The 18,774-nt window shown below is 39.1% G+C and overlaps 1 protein-coding gene across 1 annotated transcript in view; it reads right to left on the bottom strand.

Annotated features, from left to right (window-relative positions):
- Positions 1-1,619: 1,619 nt before the first annotated feature.
- The window catches only part of tmtopsb (teleost multiple tissue opsin b), a 111,877-nt gene continuing 94,722 nt past the window's right edge, over positions 1,620-18,774 (bottom strand). Inside the window, exon 4 of the mRNA XM_061713117.1 lies at positions 1,620-1,913. Coding sequence (XP_061569101.1) covers positions 1,620-1,913 — 294 coding nt within the window. The remainder of the gene's footprint in view (positions 1,914-18,774) is intronic.

Here is an 18,774-nt window from a genome sequence, read left to right as displayed (position 1 = left end):
AAGTCAAAATATCGAGAAAAAAGTCGAAATGTCGAGATTAAAAAGGAAAGGAAAAAAGAAAGAAAAAAAGAAAAAAAAGGAAAAAAGAAGAAGAAAAAATAAAGAAAAAAAGAGAAGAAAAGGAAAAAAAAGAAGAGAAAAAAGGAAAAAAATAAGAAAAAAAAAGGAAAAAAAAGGTCAAACATTTTAGAAAAAGCTCCAGGAGCCACTAGGGCGGCGCTAAAGAGCCGCATGCGGCTCTAGAGCCGCGGGTTGCCGACCCCTGGTCTAACATTTCTGCAGCCTTTTCACCAGTAAAGAAACGTGTCATGGTTCAGAGACGTCTCCGAGACGTGCCTTTAAAACATTACCTGCCTAGCAAGGTTAAAGCCTGTGTGATTACTGTGTTCATCTATAAAGGTTTACAGAGTAGGTTGCCATGGTAACAGAGTCTAACAGAGTTAATCCTCTTCGTTAGGTTTAGGTGTTCATTTTACCTGAAACAGAAAAAACCTGAATTTCCCTAATTTCAGGTTCAACAAACTCAGTTTGTACAAAAAAAAAACCAACCCTGCTTTCTGAAAACAGGCTCGCTCTAGTTTAGTGAGAAGAAACCGCAGCTGCAAATATAACATCACCACCAAACTGAATTCAATAATTAAATTAGACAGCCTTCGCTTTGCGTTCAATAAAGACCTAAAAATGGTGTTTGTGTTAGTAGTAGAGGCATTTTCATGACTTAGACGAAAGCTCAGACTGCATTTTTATGAGTAATCGACTTGGAAACGGTGCTAAGTACCCCAAAGGGCTGGCAAACTTTTTTATTGTTGCTAATGCACCGACCTGAGGTTGGAATCTCACACAACCTCCTCTTAAAAGAAAAGAAATGGTCCGATCAAGTATCCCAGTAGCTGTATAAAAACTTTTTTATGTGGTTTATACGTCTCCAGAGCCTAAAGTCTTGTATTTTAACCATCTGCTCAACCACATTTCACCATGTAATAAACCACCGAATAATTAGGGGGTTAGAATAAAGCCTGATTAACTTTATTCTTTCAAAATATATCTTCTCTTTAATGAAGCAGGATGTTGTTCTCACATGTTTTTTAGGGAGTTTAGTACCCTCCTCTCCCCGTTGACCCTGCACGGGTCGGTTTAGAGCTTTTTCAACCCCGACTATCGCGCTCGGACAAAAAAACACAAAGTTGGTTACCTGTGAGATTGGGATTCGTCCCCCAAGGCCCTTAAGTGAGCATCAGTGCTGCGTTTGTGCTTCTGTGTGTGACGGACGTGTTCATGGCAGGTACATCCTACTGGCATTAGTGTGTGATGTCAACACAAAGCACTGCGTGTAGCCCTACGCTTCGTACAGTTCTCTGATTTGTACACAGAGCCCCTGCTAGACGGGATGAGATAGTGTGTGTGTTCCTATTCGCCATCCTTTTGCACATCAACAATAGCCTGTTCTGGGATTAAAACACATCCCAGGTCCTGGTTAAGACTCACACCGAGCTCTCTTTCTCTCTGCATCTGCACGTTTCTGCTATTAGGAGGATTTGTCTTAATTGGAGACCTGCTCCCCTTGCGTGCTCCGGTCCTCTCTTATCCGTGAACGTCCAGCTCCTGTTGCTTCTCTCTTTTCATTCTCTGTAGTGAGCCACCAGGATCAGTTTGGGTTTGGGGCCGACGGCAGCGGGAGCCTCGCCTTGATCCTCCGCCGCCGCCGCCGCCGCCGCCACGTGATTGGCTCCCTGCGAGGACCTGCGGACGGAGTTAGGCGAGTGCCCGGCCGTGGCCGTGGCCGCCGCCGACACCTGCAGATCCTTGTCCTGACGCAGGGTGCGCAGCGTCTTGGTCACCCGGGAAAATGTCTTTATGGTGGAGCCGTCTTGGGCGGTGGAGCAGCAGAAAAACGCACGGAAACACCTGTAAAACTGCACTCACACACACACACACACACACGAGAGGAGGCATTACTGGCACTGAAGTGGTTGTTATGGCAACAACAAACCTGTTATGGAGGGGGAAACACTTTTCAAATGACAAAAAACTTTACAAGAAACAAGACTTGATGGCTTTATAGGACTTGTAGAGTAACACACAATAATACGAGCCGAAACACGCGTTAATAAGAGGACATGCTGGACACGCTGAGCCGTACGTCAACGTCGCCGCCATATTGGATGTTCAAGACTGCGCTGTAAACTAATACAAGTAAATTGACTTATTTTCATAAAGCGCCTTTCTACAAAGAAATGTACGTTTTACGTCTCATTTATTCATTCACACACGCACTAATATACTTGGGAAACAGTTAGACAACAAATATAATATATTTAATTTTCTCAGACGGCAAAAATAAGAACTTTATTGATCCCACATAGGAGTAATTCATGTTATATCAGCTATAGAGAACAAGGTAGTGCCGAAAAACAATATATATCCCCCCTCACAAAAATAGAGAAATATATTTTTTCATCAACAAAACAAATGTAAAAATTTTCAAATAACAAAATAACATATTTGAACCATTTTTCAGACAATAAAATAACATTTGAACCATTTTTCAGACAATAAAATAACTGAAAAAATCTAAAAAAAATTGCTCAAATATGTTATTTTGTTACTTGAAAAATGTAAAATATGCTTTGTTGATGAGAAAATGTTTCTTTATTTTTCTTATTTTTGTGAGGGGGGATATATATTGTTTTTCGGCACTACCTTGTTCTCTATAGCTGATATAACATGAATAACTCCTATGTGGGATCAATAAAGTTCTTATTTTTGCCGTCTGAGAAAATTAAATACATTATATTTGGTGCCTAACTGTTTCCCAAGTATATTAGTGCGTGTGTGAATGAATAAATGAGACGTAAAACGTAAATTTCTTTGTAGAAAGGCGCTTAATGAAAATAAGTCCATTTACTTGTATTAGTTTCCAGCGCAGTCTTGAACATCCAATATGGCGGCGACGTTGACGTATCGCAGCAGTGGGCAAAACCACTCGATTCGGTGTCTACGTATATATGTCTATGGGGGAGATGGCGTCTTTCAGGAGGCTCGGAAACATGTGGTAGTTTATAGTGATGTTGGATAAAAACAAACAAATGTTGCTTTAATCTGCATAGTTTTGGTATGGCACCACCGGCATTGCTTCATAACACATCAATAGTTATAATAGAAACATAGAAGTAAACGGTGGTTAAAGTAAATGTTATTTCAAATAGGATGCTCATGAAACGTGGTCTAGAAGCCTTGCAGATGCTTATTCAAAGATTATCTGTAGTTGCATGTAATCGGTGGGAACTAAAGGTAGCAGAATGGATCATTTATTCAAGCGTCTCAAACAAGTAGGAGTGTGCGACGCTCTCTGTGAGGGACCTTTAAAAGAAGCAACACAAGCAGCGTCGTTTTCCTGACATATTCCACGTAGGAAAGATATGGAGCTAGAACAGTCTCATAATTCGCAAATGCACACACCGTTTCACAAATGCACGGGACAAAATTCACAAATGCACAGAACAATTCACACGTGCGTAGGACAAGATATACAAATGTATTTTTGATGTGAACACAAATATAACCTGATTTACAAACGTTTTTTTGTCTGTGAGCTGCGCTGGATTTGCGTGTGACTTTTGAGACTCCCCTGACGTGACTCGAACCACAAATACGTTTTTTTTAACACGGAAGGATCTGCAACCAATCAGATGTCTTCTTTTGTTTCAGCCAATCATAAGAGCGCATAAGTCACACGCAAATCCAGCGCAGCTCACAGACAAAAAAATGTTTGTAAATCAGGTTATATTTTTGTGCGCATCAAAAATACATTTGTATATCTTGTCCTACGCACGTGTGAATTGTTCTGTGCATTTGTGAAACTTGTCCTGTGCATTTGTGAAACGGTGTGTGCATTTGTGAATTTTGTCCTGTGCATTTGTGAAACGGTGTGTGCATTTGCGAATCATGAGGCTGTTCTAGCTCCATAGAAAGATGCCACAGCCAGGGAGTGTAACGTGTACTCTCACTGGCCACGTTATTCAGCACAACTGGTGGACAGACGGACACAGAGACGGACGGAGGTACCGATGCCCGGCTTTAGTGGGAAACATGTAAACAGAAGATTAGATTGTGTTTGCAGTAGGAAGCAAATCACAGTAAACCACCGGGGTGACAGAAAAGTGTGCGGTGATATGGAGCTTTTGTGAAAGGACAGGCGGTACAAACGTCATCTTTTATGTCAAAATTCTGTCCTGGAGACGAGTCAGGACCTTGTTAGGACTGAAGACAGAACGGTCCAAGAACCGTAACCTCTTCCTCAGCCATTACTCTATAATCTATGGAAGAGTATTAGGGCCAGGCAGGAGAAAAAATATTTGGGAAGGGAAGATTTTTTGTATTGTGCACTTCGAGAAAAAAGTCGGAATGCCGAGAAAAAAAGTCGAAATGTCGAGAAAAAAGTAAAAATGTCAGGGAAAAAGTCGAAATGTCGAGAAAAAAATCGAAATATCTAGAAAAAAGTTGAAATGTCGAGATTAATGTTGAAGTACAATTTCGAGAAAAAAGTCGAAATGTCAAGGAAAAAGTCGAAATGTCGAGAAAAAAGCTGAAATATCGAGAAAAAAGTTGAAATGTCGAGATTAATGTTGAAATACAATTTCGAGAAAAATGAAATTTCGTGAATAAAGTTGAAATTTTGTGAATAAAGTCGAAATGTCGAGAAAAAATTCGAAATGTCGAGATTAATGTTGAAATACAATTTTGAGAAAAATGAAATTTTGTGAATAAAGTCGAAATTTCGTGAATAAAGTTGAAATTTCGAGAATAAAGTTAAAATACATTTCGACTTTTTTCTCGGAATTGTATTTCAACATTAATCTCGAAATTTCGACTATTTTTCTCGAAGTGCATAATGAAAAAAAAATCTTCCTCCTCTAAAATATTATTTGTATTTTTATCCTGCCTGGCCTAATACTCGTAATACCCGTAATAATCTGAGCAGAATATATGTTGTTTTCTTGTCTGTGCTTTACTATCTTTTTTGCATTAAAACTGCTGTCATCACACATTCACACACCCCTCAAAAGAAGAGGGCGGGGTCGTTTGTTTGACTCCACCCCCTAAATGCAGCTGCTATTGAGAGAGCTGTAAAGGCGAGGCAGAAAAAGGTGCTTTTTTTGCTCTATCTCAGTGGCATTGTGTCAAAAAAAGGGCATATGATGTCTTGTCTTTGGTTTTTCTGTCTTCTCCCGGTATGTGGAGCCCAGCAGGCGTCCCCTGGATAAACGTAGTGTACTTAGTATACTCCTCAGTTCCACACGTATACTTGAAGTCTACTACATTTCCCCAGGGCGCCATCGATCAGACCGGCGAGCCGCAGGAAACCGGACTCCTCACTGTGTGTTATTATATCAACACAGCGCCCGGTAATCTCCAGCACGCATTTAATGTAGTAAAAAAACAAATAAATAAAAAGTTGCAGAGTACAAAGGAGGGTTTGTGGTGCTTTTGAACAAACATAAACTGTGTGGCCACACGACGCATCACATACCGTCAGAGCCAATTTATTTTTTTGTTACCCTGAGGAAATTATGCCATTTTTCACAATTAACTCTGTTTTTATAATCTCAAATCCCTGCGAATGGATCTATTGGAGAGCCACGCTCGACGGTATTAGTCTGAAAGACAAAACTCCAGAGGACACGAAGGCTGGAGGCGTGAAGTGGGATGCGAGGAGGAAACGGAGAGCAGCGGAGACGGCGGAGGAGGAGCTGACGTCGGGAGGGATTACAGGCACAGATTGGGATCTTAAAATGGGCGGTGAACCAAATCCTCACCTGCAAACCAAAATCTGCGCGTCTCAGTGATTAGCACATGATAATGGACGTGTAATACTGCACAGCGGAGATCTGTGGGCATTTGTGGGCTTTGCTTTCAGAAATGTGTGTTAGGCAGTCGGAGGAGAGTTTTGTTTGATTACACGACGAAGTTGGCGGCGTGTTTTCAGCCGGCACCGGCACAAAAACGCCATATGGCAATGCTTTTAATAAACCCTCAAACTTTTATGGGAAATGTTAGCGTCTGTTTGATGGTAAAAAAGTGTTTAATTGGGCACCAGTCTATCATTTCAAACTTGTTCTTTAGGTTTTTAACTTTTCTGAAGTGTAAAAAGTGCAAGTTTCATCTTTTTTGAAGACTTTTTTTGCCTTATTGATGCTTTGTGGTCAAATATCCAGATCACGAAGAAGGTGGAGTCAGTCCGGCCTGCATGACATGAGTTATTTAATTTCACATCCACCCAAAACAATGTGCTCTCTGTGATAAAACAAGCAGCTCCTGAATCCTGTTGATGTTAAAAGCCTTTGAAAGAGCGCTAATGTGATGGTTTCACCTCGACCTAACGTGTTAACATCGTTATCATAACCGTGTCATGATGCCGCTGGTTAATTATTGCACTATAAATACATATTTCTGTCTGTGGTTCATGTAGAGCCAGTCCAGCACCCTGCCTGAGCCTAAATGAAGATAAAAGTTTATATAATGAGAGCTCTCGTGGTTACGGAAGAGTATTAGGGCCAGGCAGAAGAAAAATAAAAATTATATTTTAGAGGAGGAAGATTTTTTTGTCATTATGCACTTCGAGAAAAAAGTTGAAATATTGTGAAAAAAGTCGAAATGATGAGAAAAAAGTCGAAATGTTGAGGAAAAAGGTAGAAATTTTAAGAAAAAAGTCAAAATGTCGAGAAAAAAGTTGAAAAGTCGAGATTAATGTTGAAATAGAATTTCGAGAAAAAAGTCCAAATGTCGAGAAAAGTCAAAATTTCGTGAATAAAGTCGAAATTTTGAGAAAAAATTAGAAATGTCGAGAAAAAAGTCGAAATGTTGAGGAAAAAAGTAGAAATTTTAAGAAAAAAGTCAAAATGTCGAGAAAAAAGTCAAAATGTTGAGGGAAAAAGTAGAAATTTTAAGAAAAAAGTCAAAATGTCGAGAAAAAAGTTGAAAAGTCGAGATTAATGTTGAAATAGAATTTCGAGAAAAAAGTAGAAATGTTGAGAAAAAAGTAGAAATGTTGAGAAAAAAAGTCAAAATGTCGAGAAAAAAGTCAAAATGTTGAGGGAAAAAGTAGAAATTTTAAGAAAAAAGTCAAAATGTCGAGAAAAAAGTTGAAAAGTCGAGATTAATGTTGAAATAGAATTTCGAGAAAAAAGTCGAAATGTTGAGAAAAGTCAAAATTTCGTGAATAAAGTCGAAATGTTGAGAAAAAAGTTGAAATGTCGAGAAAAAAGTCGAAATGTTGAGGAAAAAAGTCGAAATTTTAAGAAAAAAGTCGAAATGTCGAGAAAAAAGGCAAAATTTCGACTTTATTCACGAAATTTAGACTTTTTTCTCGAAGTTGTATTTCAACATTAATCTTGACATTTCGACTTTTTTCTCGACATTTCGTCTTTTTTCTCGAAGTGCACAATAAAAAAAAATCTTCCACTCAAATTTTTTTTCTTGCCTGGCCCTAATACTCTTCCATACGTGGTTGATGTGAAGTGTTTTTTTACGTTTTTCTTAGCTGCAGGAACAACCAAAGACCAACGTCATGTGACCGTCATCACCTGAGGGTTTGGCCCGGGGTTAATCTCAGCTGAGATTGAGACAATGTATAACCCAGAAGGTTTTATGTGCCACGCCTTCTAAAGACTTGTAAAATCAATCACAGTGAAACATTTTACCGTTTAATCATTAGTACATTTCATTATTGTGTTCCACGTTGCTTTACTTTGCTCAAACTCCATCTGCTTTCCATTTGCCGTTTATGAGAAGTCTACAAACGTCTGAAATCCTGCCGCATCTCCGTCTTTTACGACTCCTCTAACAGCAAATGGAAACGATAAAGGACGCAGAGAGGGAGCAGAGGTGTCGCGGGCGGCGGAAACCTCGGCATTCCCAGTCCGGCTGATAAGAAGAGCTCAGGGAGCCGGAGACCGACTCATTCATGTGAAAACACAAATGACATTTACGGTGCAGAGAGGAAGTAATAAAATGCTGCGGTCCATCCGAGGTCGCGGAGATGCAGTTCATTCTGCTTTATCCACTTACGTGAGGGCGAATTAATAAAACGCTGAAGGTAATGTATTTAAGAAGCTTCTGACCTTCGTTTCAAGCTCCAGGGATGGACACGTTTCAAGTATGAGTCCGTTTAATCTTTACAGCCTCTAAAAGGTATCTCGTGAATAGATTTGCCATTCTCTTAGCGCAGAGACAGTTTCACTTTAATCCATTTAAACCTGATGCAACACACGTTTTTACCTCTCCAGCTTCGTTTCCATCAAACACAGAACTTTACAGAGATGAGCAGGAGGGCAAGGCAATAATTTGAGATGGAAGCTGGTGGTTTTGAGTTTACAAACCGTTTGAGTCGTGCAGTCGTTCAGAAACGCCCTGCGGTTTTTAAATGGGACATATTCCGCCTTAATCCCTCATCCTAGTTTCGTGTGACAGCCCTCAGGAGGACATTTCACCCGACCAGTTCGGAGCCAGACTCTCCGGAAATGAAATACGCGAGTCCCGATCACAGATGTTTGGGACGTGGACGGGGATTTTCAAGTGATTTATTGTGCTTCGGCACGAAATTCACAAATCTGATCAGATTTTGTGGATGGAAAAAAAACTAAAAGTGTAAATTAAATAATAATAATGATAAAAATACAGAAAACAGGAGAACTGAAGCAGAAATACATGAGTTTAGGCCTAAATAATAAGTTTCTATGGTCAGTTTAGTGTAAAACAATCAGAGGTGAGTTACATTTACTCTGTTACATTTACTTGAGTAAGTTTTGGGAAATATTGTACTTTAAGGAGTAGTTTTGAATCACTATACTTTTTACTTTTACTTGAGTAGATTTGTGAAGAAGAAACTGTTCCTCTTACTCCGCTACATTAGGCTACGTTGAACTGTTACTTTTCTTTTATCCCTTTTATCCGCGTACGCGTCAATCTCATGACATCACTGAGTGATTCTTTGGGAAAAATTTTAGTTTTTGCATGTTTTGTCACATATACATTATATTTATATGAGTTCATGGGCTTGTTCTAGTTCTGCCTGCAGAGCCTTAAAAAAGAAAAGTACAAACGCTTGAAATTATTATTTTTTTTTTTTATTCTGTTATTATTTTATTTATTTTATTATGTATTAAAGTACTTGAATTTACTTTAAGATTATCTTAATTTAAGCTTTTTTTATTAATTTTAATTTATTTTATTATTTTATTGATTTAATTTGCCTGAAGATGATTATTTTGTACTTTTGTCTGTTTGAATGGTAAAAAAAAAAAAAAAAAAAAATCAGACGTTACTCAACAGTTACTCAGTACTTGAGTAGTTTTTTCACCAAGTACTTTTTTACTTTTACTCAAGTAATTATTTGGATGACTACTTTTTACTTCTACTTGAGTCATATTATTCTGAAGCAACAGTACTTTTACTTTTACTTTATTTTTGGCTACTCTACCCAGCTCTGAAAACAATGCACCATCAATGCCTGTTAAAGCCTGTTAAACATTTCTAAACTTGATTCTTAACATTTATCTGTTGCGTTTTCCTGACTGAATGTTGTGTGACGTTGTGCCAGCTGTCCGGCCCCCGAGCAGCTGTGATGGGCTCCGGTCCACGGCCCCTCCGACCGGGTTAGAGCAGATACGGAGGATGAACTGATCTCAACCGACCAATATTCACTCCGACTTCCTTTCTAATCTGTGTTACATCATTTATCCACTGAACATCAGCAGCCTGGAACACATCTGTGAGCCGCACTGGAACATTTGAAGCTTTTCCTCGGCTGTGCAGCATCCTTATCCACCTCCGTCCTCCCGGCCTCTTCTCAATACCAAACTGTGCGCGTAAAAGTGTGCCGTACACTGAACGAGCTCAGCGTTTTGACACCTAACCTGAGAAAACTAGATTGAACCAGCAGCTTCCGGAGCAGAAGGGACGACCTGAGCCATTTTTGGCCCAAAATAAGTGGCCTCCCGTAAGCCAGGTTTGGACCAGAAAGCCGGGGATTACCCAGCATGCCTCCACCGACTGAAAAGAAACAACCATTCGTCATCAGATGTAGGTGACAGCCCTGTTTCTGTTTCTGTTGAGGATGTTTGATTGTGTGGCTGTTTTTATTGCTTTTGCTGATCTTTCTGTCCCTGCTGGAGCTGCTCATCCTTGAGTTCTTCCTCTCAATAACTAAATATTCAGGTAAGTAATGACCTGCCTTCTCCTGCTGCATACATTTATGGAGGAAGTGCCCCCCGGCTCAGGCTGTACCTACAGTAGCTGACCATTCCTCCAAATGCAAGCTGGCCGCTCGCAGGTGAGTTCAGTAACGTGCTTGGCAGCCAAACCACAATTTAGCTCAGCCAACTAATATTACCTTTAACTGAACCGGTGCGTCCGTCCGAGGTTTAAGATGATATCTGTCTGTCTGTCTGTCTGTCTGTCTCAATTTGTTTGATTACTTCAGTTTAGTTATTATTAACTACTAATTAGTTACCAGCAGTTTTAGTTTTGATAAAGTATTGAGCTAGAACAGTCTCATAATTCGCAAATGCACACACCGTTTCACAAATGCACAGGACAAAATTCACAAAAAAACGTTTGTAAATCAGGTTATATTTGTGTGCGCATCAAAAATACATTTGCATATTTTGTCCTACGCACATGTGAATTGTTCTGTGCATTTGTGAAACTTGTCCTGTGCATTTGTGAAACGGTGTGTGCATTTGCGGATCGGTGTGTGCATTTATGCATTTTGTCCTGTGCATTTGTGAAACGGTGTGTACATTTGTGAAACGGTGTGTGCATTTGCGGATCAGTGTGTGCATTTGTGAATTTTGTCCTGTGCATTTGTGAATCGGTGTGTGCATTTGCGGATCGGTGTGTGCATTTGTGAAACGGTCTGTGCATTTGTGAATTTTGTCCTGTGCATTTGTGAATCGGTGTGTGCATTTGTGAAACGGTCTGTGCATTTGTGAAACGGTCTGTGCATTTGTGAAACGGTCTGTGCATTTGTGAAACGGTCTGTGCATTTGTGAAACGGTCTGTGCATTTGTGAAACGGTCTGTGCATTTGTGAAACGGTGTGTGCATTTGTGAATTTTGTCCTGTGCATTTGTGAAACGGTGTGTGCATTTGTGAAACGGTGTGTGCATTTGTGAAACGGTCTGTGCATTTGTGAAACGGTGTGTGCATTTGTGAATTTTGTCCTGTGCATTTGTGAAACGGTGTGTGCATTTGCGAATTATGAGACTGTTCTAGCTCCATAATAAAGTGGTTAGTCTTCGTTTTTAAGGGAATTACAGTAACACAAGACCTACAGATATTAACAGAAAGGATAGAATCGGGCTGATAATGTCTGCAAAAATGACACTTAACTATAGTATTTGGTTAATTTTAACCTATTTGTACTTCTTGACAATAATCATGTTTGTAGTTATTAACTGTTGGAAAAAAGCCCCATTTCATCTTCTCTTTTACCAGAACATCAAAAACCAGAAGGAACGAAGTTAAAAGGTGACGTGAAACGGCTCTCAAGTGAGAGAAAAAAGGCAAAAGTAGATTCCCAGATCGGCGTCGATGACGGCGACCCCCAATCGGGCCGAAGCAGAGGTGTGGAGCCGCCGTCTGTCGTCTGAGGTCCGGGGCGTGAATCTGCACAGCGCTTGAAGTCTTCAACTCGCCTCAACACACCGCTGCCATAGTCATGGGCTGGGAGGAACTGAAGACTGAAAGCGCCACACAGCGTGACCTTCCCGCTCGTCCGTCCGCGGCTCAGCCTCGCTCCGTCCTCCGCCATCGCAACAAGTCGGTCGTAAAGGAAAGTTAGATGTCGGCCAAGCTTGAAAGTGAAAACTTGAAACAGTGGGACGGCGGTAGATTAAAGGACGCTGCAGATAAGAGAGGAGGAGTGTGATGGGAGGAGTGAAAGGTCATTGCCACAGAGGGACGTTCCCTGATAGCGACATCACATGCTAATCAAAATCAAAGCCACGCTGCCTTTTGGAGATTAAAGGAGCTTTCACCCTTTACCCGTCCCGGCGGTTGCTTTCCTCTTTGCCACCTGTCTTTCATCTTAATGTCCTGTATTCATTTCCAAATTCTGCTGCAGCTCTTTCTTTCTCTCCTTTATTGAAAGTCAATCACTTCCATTTCCATCCCGTTTTCCCTCCGTCTCTTCTTCAGAAACGCTTCCTCATGCGTTTACTTTAATTACAACTTTCCTTCCCATGACTTCTCACTCTCTCCCTGCACCTCAGATATTTAGGGAAGAGTATTAGGGCCATGCAGGAGAAAAAATATTTGAGAGGGGAAGATTTTTTTTTATTGTGCACTTCGAGAAAAAAGTCAAAATGTCGAGAAAAAAGTCGAAATGAAGAGAAAAAAGTCGAAATGTCGAGATTAAAAAGGAAAGGAAAAAGGAAGAAAAAAAGAAAAAGAGAAAAAAGAAAAAAAAAGAAAAAAGAAGAGAAAAAGGAAAAAAGAGGAAAAAAAGAGAAAAAAGGAAAAAAAAAAAAAAAAAAAAAAGGTCAAACATTTTTGAGAAACAATTTCGAGAAAAAAGTCAAAATATTGAGGAGAAAAAAGTCGAAATGTCGAGAATAATGTTGAAGTACAATTTCGAGAAAAAAGTCGAAATGTTGAGAAAAAAATTAAAAATTTCGTGAATAAAGTTGAAATGTTGAGAAAAAAGGCGAAATTTTGACTTTATTCTTGAAATTGAACGACTTTTTTCTCGACATTTTGACTTTCTTCTCGAAGTGCACAATAAAAAAAAATCTTCCCCTCTCAAATATTTTTTCTCCTGCCTAGCCCTAATACTCTTCCGTAGATATTCTTTGTCTTTCTCCCCTCATCTTTTTTTCTTTCTCCTCTCCTTTCTGCATGTCGTCTTTCCTCCAGTCCTTTCCTCACTTCTCCATCCCACATTCCTCTCCGGTTTTCTTTCCTCTATTCCACGGTAGCAAATGTAATTTTGCTTATTCTTTCTCCTTCCCTTCAGTATATTTCTCTTCTTTCACATCTTTTCTTTCTTTGCTGTGATGTCGGAATGGAGTGGCGTCTATTTAGTCGCGCCTGACGGCGGAAAGAGGGATGCAGGACGTCTGGTTCCGGAGGAAAAGCGGCCGACCGTGACAGAGCGACACAAACAAAACACTTTGCAAAGAAGCATCAGCAAAACTCTGGGAAAAGGCTCAATTTAAATTAACTGCGAATAAAAAGAAATATCAGAGATCAGCGTCTGAAAAGGAACCACGGCTTGGAACCAGTGAGTGATCAGAAAGGGAGTGGAGCGTCTGCTGTCCAGATATTCAGGATTTCACCCAGTCAGCCAATTATGGAGCAAATGTATTAAATAAACCGGGACCTCGGTATTTCACACCGACGACTATCGCTCTGGTTTTGAAGGTGCAGGTGGAGGGATTTCTAAAGAAAAGATGTCGTACAGAAATAACAGTCATTTAAAAAATGGAAAGCATTTTTAAGTTTGTTTCATTTTCTAATGCAAGGTAATATAATAAGTATAAATAAGTAATTCATGCAACATGTAGACTCTCCCTTCTTACACTCAGTCAAGTCAGAGAAAGTTTTTAATTGATTATCTGCTCAGGATTTTTAATATTTTTCCTCAGAAACAAACACACCCTTTTTTATATCCACTAAGAAAGCTTGAAAGAAAACTGATGGACGTTTTAAAAGCCATGTATACTGTACATTAGGGCTGCACGATTAATCGTTAAAAAATCGCGATCTCGATTCATGCTTGAACGCGATCTCGTTTCCAAATGACGACGATTAAAAAAAAAAAAAAAAAAAAAAAAGATTTTTTTTTTTTTTTTTTTTTTTTTATAAAGATGGCTGCATAAAAAAAGGACTAGGCCTATGTTCTAGGTTGTTGTAGTCCTGTCATGGTCAACTATCATGTTGTCATGTTTGTTATATTTTGTTAATGATTGTGGATTACATTTGGAGAAACATCTACCTTTCTCATCACCTGACACATATTGCACATAAATATTGTTAAAATTGTTATTGTTAAAATTATTTAAAGACAAGAGAGATGTTTATTGTTTTTATGTTCAATGTCAGCTGTTACAGCAAAAAGCAGCCAGAGGAATAATTTGTTGCCTCAGAACTACAGGATCTGTTACAAGTCCCCTTTCTGAAAGGGTGTTCAACTCAGGGAGGAACAAATATTGTTCAAAATTGTTATTATTGTTTAAATTATTCAAAGGTTTGTGTAAAGAAGACAAGATATGTTTATTGTTATTATATTTTTGTTCAGCTGTTGCAAAGTTAAAGTAATAAGTGCATACATTTTATATTGGAAAAAAATCGTGAGAGAATCGTGATCTCAATTCTAAGCAAAAAAATCGTGATTCTCATTTTGTCCAGAATCGTGCAGCCCTACTGTACATCTTAGTTGGGCTGTAGTTGAACCGAACTGGAGCTTGTGAAGTCAGCAGACTGATCTCTTACGATCATGTGTTACATACCTTGATTTATTATTCATATACATAATATTCTTTATAAAATGGTAACTCTTTATCAAAAGCTTAGGGGTTCATTTCGGAGAATGTGCTAAGTAGCTAAACTGACTCTGGAGACCAAATTAAGTTTCGTAACAGGCTGTAAATAAGCAAGGGAGGTGGACTGGTAGACATCCCTCGTTTGTTAATTAAAGTTAGCTTTGACTACCGGACCCTTCAGTTGAACAATGCCGAAATATCAATTAATCATATCAGAAACAGCTTTTATAAACAGTGGTTAATATAGTTGTTTCTGATATAAAGTTGGACATTTCAACATCGGTGGAGATCGACTCACTTTCAAACCCAGCCCTCTAGTGGCCGCTCACGGAAACGCAGCAGATGTCTACGGTGGCCGACAAGGGCCAAACGCACTGCAACGGCCTAATGCGTCTCAGTTAAGGAAAACGGCTTCAAGTACAGAAACGATTCAAATTCACAAACTCAAAACGAGGGACAAAAAGAGGAACGTGGTGCAAATGAAAAAACGTGCTGCAAAAAACAAAGACAAATGCAGCATCATCAAACGCGCTGCAAATAGAGAAACGATGCAAAGCACAAAACGATATAAAACAAGAAACCATCTTCAAAAGAAGAACGCTTCATAACCAGTTACCAAACCTGCAGGGGGCGCTCTCAGCGTAACAGCTTAATGGACAGACACACGGGATGTAGAGAGAGACCGAACAGCTGACTGTAACGTTAAAATATAATAAAGAAACGTCTCGTAATGTACAGCGTTGTACAGTGATATAAACATCGTATATAAATATAGTCAGATAAAAATCACATTACAGTTCCCGCTGTATGTTTAAACCATGGACGTAAACACTGTGGTTCAGTCAGCAGCGAGAAAGAAATGAGCCAGAAAGAAAGAAAGAAGGAAAGAAAGAAAGAAAGAAAGAAAGAAAGAAAGAAAGAAAGAAAGAAATGAGCCTGAAAGAAAGAAAGAAGGAAAGAAAGAAATGAGCCAGAAAGAAAGAAAGAAAGAAAGAAAGAAAGAAAGAAAGAAATGAGCCTGAAAGAAAGAAAGAAAGAAAGAGCCTGAAAGAAAGAAAGAAATGAGCCAGAAAGAAAGAAAGAAAGAAAGAAAGAAAGAAAGAAAATAGAAATAAAGAAAGAAGGAAAGAAAGAAAGAAAGAAAGAAAGAAAGAAAGAAAATAGAAATAAAGAAAGAAGGAAAGAAAGAAAGAAAGAAAGAAAGAAAGAAAGAAAGAAAGAAAGAAAGAAATGAGCCAGAAAGAAAGAAAGAAAGAAAGAAAGAAAGAAAGAAAGAAAGAAAGAAAGAAAGAAAGAAAGAAAGAAAGAAAGAAAGAAAGAGCCAGAAAGAAAGAGCCAGAAAGAAAGAAAGCAAGATATGAGCAAGATATCAGGAGCTGCGACATCGAGGAGCATAATCTTTCACAAACTACTGTAAGAATCTGTTTCCACTAAAGTGGGTGCCCTGTGTCATGTAAAGAGCTGTTTAAGGGGATTAAGTGACATGTAAGGAACCTTTATAAAGACTAGAACTACTGGTTTATTTTGATGATGGAAGTTTGCCGACCCCCGATCTAGAACTAAAAAGATGCACAAGCTTCATTGTCTTTTTATACATATTGTCTGTTTTCAACGAAGGAAAACTTTGCTAAGAGCCATTTATCAAATGATTATAAGATCTTTCTGAGTCCTGTTCTCGCTTGAGTGAGTGCGATATTTTCTTTCCCACCAGACGAGTTTTGGCTCGCTGAAGAGCGTCTGCCGAGCACGTTTACTACGCTCCATTAAAGTTTTATCCTCGCCTCTGGACAAGAAGTTTACAGAATCAACAGTAATAAACTGGTGCATTCAGCTGCTGGCCAACTTTATTTCATTAAACAGAAGCAGCGAACAGTCAGCTCTGGCTTACGTCAGCCGCCGCTCCGTGAAGGCTGTGTTTTGCTCAGCTAATGGTTCGGGCAGATAAAACAGCCCGGCTGTTCTGCTCTTTACAGGCTGAGTCATGATTCCACAGCCCACACATCACAACTCAAACACACGTCTGCCTGAATGATGCGGGGAAGAGTGGACGGAGAGTGCGGATCAGCTGACGCCAGGCGGAGGGCGACGCGGCCCTGGAGTCACACAGCTGCTCTGGTGTTCCTGCCATAGACATATATACGTAGACGCCGCATCGAGTGTTCTTGCCCGCTGCTGTGATACGTCAACGTTGCCGCCATATTGGATGTTCAAGACTGCACTGTAAACTAATACAAGTAAATGGACTTATTTTCATAAAGCGCCTTTCTACAAAGAAATTTACGTTTTACGTCTCATTTATTCATTCACACACGCACTAATATACTTGGGAAACAGTTAGGCACCAAATATAATATATTTAATTTTCTCAGATGGCAAAAATAAGAACTTTATTGATCCCACATAGGAGTAATTCATGTTATATCTGCTATAGAGAACAAGGTAGTGCCGAAAAACAATATATATCCCCCCTCACAAAAATAAGAAAAATAGAGAAAAATAGATCAAAAAAACAAATTTAAAATTTTTCAAATAACAAAATAATATATTTGAACCATTTTTCAGACAATAAAATAACATTTGAACCATTTTACAGACAATAAAATAACTGAAAAAATCTAAAAAAAATAGTTAAAATATGTTATTTTGATGATAAAATATGTTTCTCTATTTTTCTTATTTTTGTGAGGGGGATATATATTGTTTTTTGGCACTACCTTGTTCTCTATAGCTAATATAACATGAATTACTCCTATGTGGGATCAATAAAATTCTTATTTTTGCCATCTGAGAAAATTAAATATATTATATTTGGTGCCTAACTGTTTCCCAAGTATATTAGTGCGTGTGTGAATGAATAAATGAGACGTAAAACGTAAATTTCTTTGTAGAAAGGCGCTTTATGAAAATAAGTCCATTTACTTGTATTAGTTTACAGCGCAGTCTTGAACATCCAATATGGCGGCGACGTTGACGTACGGCTCAGCGCTCGCTGGGGCGTCTACGTGTATATGTCTATGGTTCCTGCAGCAGCCACTTGTTCTGCTGAACCACACTGCAGTTTACTTGCAAATGCAAAGAAAGTACAACGGCTGTGTACTGTGATGGAGGGTGAAGGTGCGAGAGCGGAGGTGAAGCCCACCGCACATAAACAGGATCAGAAAGTGCTCTCCGGTCGGTCACCACTCTCGTCCTTTTGTCCCGTCGCTCTCATTTCGGGATGAATACAAATTCTTTGAGGAGAACAAATCCAATTCAAAGCTTCAAGCTGCTAACTTTAATAGTTACATTTTCCTTTTCATGCCACTGAAAGTCCTGTGAGGATGAACCGGGGCAGGCTGGCAGCTCTTTTAGTACCACTTAGTCCCACTGGAGCCCAAACTTCATACCAGGGAGGAATAAGAAATATATCACGTAACTGCGTTTCTAACGTGTGTGATGACCGGGGGGAGTGATGCTGAGCAGTGATGTCGATGTTCAGGGGTGTGAGGTGGTATATTCTCTCCAAAACACACCGGGCTGCTTATAAATATAAGATTAGCTTCAACAGTTACGAAAAACGGTGGAAAGGAAATGGGTACCGATGAGGGATCAGCTAAATAATACTGGATTTATGATTTAATAAAGTTCATTTTGTCTATGGATTACAATTTTATTTGCTCGTTCTTTTTGTCAGACAAATAATTTAGGGGTTTTTAATTACCTGACTTGTTTCGGTGATCCTTTCGCCTTCACAATACACACAATCACAGTACAATCTCGAGAAAAAAGTCAAAATGTTGAGAAAAAAGTCAAAATGTAGAGAAAAAAGTCAGAATGTCGAGATTAATGTTGAAGTACAATCTCGAGAAAAAAGTCGAAATGTCGAGAAAAAAGTCGAAATGTCGAGATTAAAAAGGAAAGGAAAAAGGAAGAAAAAAAAGAAAAAGAAAAAAAGAAAAAAAGAAGAAAGGAAAAAAAAGAAAAAAAAGAGAAAAAAAGGAAAAAAAGAAGAAAAAAAGAAAAAAAAAGTCAAACATTTTTGAAAAAACCCCAGGAGCCACTAGGGCGGCGCTAAAGAGCCGCATGCGGCTCTAGAGCCGCGGGTTGCAGACCCCGATCTAGTCCGATCCAGTCCGAAATATGTCAGGTAATTAAAAAACCTTCATTATTTGTCTGACAAAAAGAAAATGAAATAGTGGACTTGCAAAGAGTTAGCACTTTTCTGCTCTTCACCACTCGATGACTTAATACTA

The sequence above is a fragment of the Cololabis saira genome, chromosome 22 (genome assembly GCF_033807715.1).
Source record: "Cololabis saira isolate AMF1-May2022 chromosome 22, fColSai1.1, whole genome shotgun sequence".
In the NCBI taxonomy this organism is placed as follows: Eukaryota; Metazoa; Chordata; class Actinopteri; order Beloniformes; family Belonidae; genus Cololabis; species Cololabis saira.
This window is presented reverse-complemented; position numbering and strand designations above follow the sequence as displayed.